Source organism: Suricata suricatta, chromosome 10 (assembly GCF_006229205.1).
Source record: "Suricata suricatta isolate VVHF042 chromosome 10, meerkat_22Aug2017_6uvM2_HiC, whole genome shotgun sequence".
Lineage (NCBI taxonomy): Eukaryota > Metazoa > Chordata > Mammalia > Carnivora > Herpestidae > Suricata > Suricata suricatta.
In genome coordinates this window covers 64,126,864-64,130,431 of record NC_043709.1, presented here as the reverse complement: position 1 = coordinate 64,130,431, position 3,568 = coordinate 64,126,864, and the positions used below count along the sequence as shown (strand labels likewise).

At 43.8% G+C, this 3,568-nt stretch overlaps 1 protein-coding gene across 1 annotated transcript in view; it reads left to right on the top strand.

Moving 5' to 3' along the window:
• LOC115305219 overlaps positions 1-3,568 on the top strand; it is a 35,155-nt gene that overhangs the window by 31,218 nt on the left and 369 nt on the right. The window contains exons 5-6 of the mRNA XM_029955501.1: positions 4-196; positions 3,373-3,568. Of these exons, the coding sequence (XP_029811361.1) occupies positions 4-196; positions 3,373-3,568 (389 nt within the window). The remainder of the gene's footprint in view (positions 1-3; positions 197-3,372) is intronic.

Genomic DNA, 3,568 nt, shown 5'->3' with positions numbered 1-3,568 from the left:
GCGTGTGCAGGTCGGTAGTGACGGGGGGCTGCTTTGTTCTCCTCCAGATGAAGTTCGCACTGGCACCTACCGCCAGCTCTTCCACCCTGAGCAGCTCATCACAGGCAAGGAAGATGCTGCCAATAACTATGCCCGAGGGCACTACACCATCGGCAAGGAGATCATTGACCTTGTCTTGGACCGAATTCGGAAACTGGTAAACATAGTGTTTTATTTAATACACATATTTAGATTTTAAGTGTATTTATTTTGCGAGAGAGTGGGAGAGCATGAGTGGGGGAGGGACAGGAGAGAGAGAGAGAGAGAGAGAGAGAGAGAGAGAAAATCCCAAGGAGGCTCAGCTCTGACAGCTTCATCCCACGAGCCATGAGATCATGACCTGAACCAAAATTAAGAGTCAGACACTCTAGGTGGGGGTATAGCTCAGGGGTAGAGCATTTGACCGCAAGAGTCAGACACTCTACTGACTGAGACACCCAGGTGCCCCAATGTAGTGTTTTATTTAAAGTGAGATGAGAATTTCTCTTACAGTTTTAAGAGAGACCAAACTATAAGAATCATTCTTTGTGGGGCACCTGGGTGGCTCAGTTGGTTAAGCGTCTAGCTTTAGCTAGGGTCATGATCTCATGGTTCGTGGATTCATGCCCTGTGTCGGGCTCTGTGCTGACAGCTCAGAGCCTGGAGCCTGCTTCAAATTCTGTGTCTCCCTCTTTCTCTATCTCTCCTCCACTACATTCTCTCTCTCTCTCTCTCTCTCTCTCAAGAATAAACATTAAAAAAAATAAAAGAATCATTTTTTGCACACTAAAATGAACCTTTGAGTGCTCACTAAGTAACCAGACTTTATTTAAAAATTTTTTTATTTAAAAGAAATTTTTTTTAATGTTTATTTTTGAGAATGAGGGGGGGGGAGGGGCAGAGAGAGGGAGATACAGAATCCAAAGCAGGCTGCAGGCTCTGAGCTGTCAGCACAGAGCCTGATATGGGGCTTGAACCCATGAACTGTGAGATCATGACCTGAGTTGAAGTTGGATGCTTAACTGACTGAGCCACCCAGGTGTCCCAACTAACCAGACTTTAAGTCAGATGGTCCTGTGTTATGGAACAACTATTTGGGTCAGGGATAAGTGCTCTATTGTCTATGTCTTACAAAGCAGACTTGGGCAAATGCTCAAGGTAATTAGGGCAGTTTACCTAAAATGAAAGTGAGAACCAGTTTGGCATTTAAGACCATTAAACATCCTTGTTCATATTAATCAGGCAGCTTCCCTGCTTCAAGCTGCGATGCCCCCTTTTAGGTCATCTTAGTCACATTGAGTGAGAAGGTAGCAAACTCTGAAATGTAACTAACTGATCAAACTCCTAAAAAAAATATGTATATAGACTTATATATATCTTAAAAAATATAAATATATCTCTCTGGATTGGTGCCTTATGTTGATACAGAAAGTACAGAGCACAAGAAGCCAGTATAACACTGACTAGAAATGGCGGACACTGGACTCTTCCAACAACACTGAAAGTGCAATCAGAGGAGCTCCTTTATTATGGGAGCTAGTGTCAGTCCTTGAAACTTGGAAAGTATTGAAATATACTCATTGGAAAGGATTGAAATATACTCACAGAAAGCAGTATGCTTGCTTTTCCAATAGAGCTCAGACCCATGTGGACTGGCACTGTGGCAGAAAAATCTTAGGCAGAAGTATTCACATCAGTAAAAGTTCATAAGTAAATGTTCTGTTAGGATCATTTTATTTATTTTTGAGAGTGAGCATGCACGTGCAGGGGGAGAGGAGAAGTGAGGGAGACAGAATCCCAAGCAGCCATCACGCTGTCAGCACAGAGCCTCAGAGCTGGAACACAAGAACTGTGAGATCACGACCTGTGCCAAAATCAAGAGTCAGATGCTTAAACCAACTGACCCTCCCTCCCAGGTGCCCCTGGATCATTCTACATTCAGAGTCTGGCATCCAGATGACTATGCTCCTGAGGCATGAGGGCAGCTTGTCAGTAATTAACCAAAAATCAAGAATAAAGGCTTTGGTAGAGTGGTTTGTCTGGAAAATCACATTCTAAGCCTTGCCTCAACTGGTCTAGTCTAAAAAGAATGGTTTTGCATCGTTCACAGCTTCATACTTTTCCAGATGTTTATCACAGTCTTCCTAGCAAAATTGGGGTAATGGTTCTATGTTTACAAATCACGCTTCAGCTACAAGCACTGACTTGGAAATCAGGACCTGTCTTTAGGGACAAATAAGCCTAGTAAAACCCATCGGTTCTAGAGTAAAGTTGATTAACTACCAAAACAATTGTATTCGTCCTTGATATTACTACTGTGTCCATAGAAGGCTTAGTGGACTTAATTGGCAGACTAGAGTCTGCCCTGTACATTGATCCCATTCAGAGTTTGGTAGAGAATTTCACAAATCTCAGCACTTCTGAGAAGTGAGGATTGTCAGCAGAAAACTTTTGAGAGGTCAAAAATCATCCTTTCACAGAATGGCAGTTGCTAACCAGAATAGCTCAGGTAAGTGGTGGAAAGCGCCGGTGACATTAGTCTCATGGTCCTATGATAGTAAATCACCTTTTCGAGAATCAGTAGGCTTTCTGAAAACTAGTGCTTACTGTGCCGAGCACTGTTCCACATCTTCATTTAGTTCTCAGCGACCTGACAGAGATTACTATTCTCAATAAATGCAGAAACGGAGATTGAGAAATAAATTTGGTTAAAGCTAAAGCCACACAGCAAGGAACTAGTAGACCTGGATCTGGACTCAGCCTGACTCCCAACGCCAGGGCATTGGAACTTGGCTGTTCTGTCTCATTCCAGTTCAGAAACAGCTGCCAGATCTTTCTAAGACCTCTGTTGTATAGGGCGCATGGTCCCAGGCCTGCACTTGGTAGCTCTCCAGCTGCTGAGAAGTCGTGCTCCTTCCGCAGTCACAGCAGGGACACCAGAGGTTGCCTTCCCAGGCACTGAAACGTGGGCCTTGCATCTAGTCCAGACCTCATGATTCCTCTGCCTGCGGGAATGAAAATAGTTCATTTTTAAAGAGCCGTTTAGCAGACTTTCCCCCCAGGAATTGTGAAAAGTTTCTCTGAATCTTAGCACTTAGAAGCTCTTTATGAGTGCTTTCTCAGCAAATATTCAAGAGATTTAAAAAAAATCTCCATCGGGGTGCCTGGCTGGCTAGGTTGGAGGAGCATGCAACTCTTGATCTCAGGATTGTGAGTTTGATCCCCACATTGGGTATAGATATTACTTAAATAAATAAAAAGTAAAAAAAAATTAAAGCCCATCAATGTAATTATGGATTGGAAGAAGTCATTGCAGCTTTCACCAATGCTAAAATTAGAACTTTTCTTTTGCAGGCTGACCAGTGCACGGGTCTTCAGGGCTTCCTGGTTTTCCACAGCTTTGGAGGGGGAACTGGTTCCGGGTTCACCTCCCTGCTGATGGAACGCCTCTCTGTCGATTATGGCAAGAAGTCCAAGCTGGAGTTCTCCATTTACCCAGCTCCCCAGGTTTCCACTGCTGTAGTTGAGCCCTACAACTCCATCCTCACCA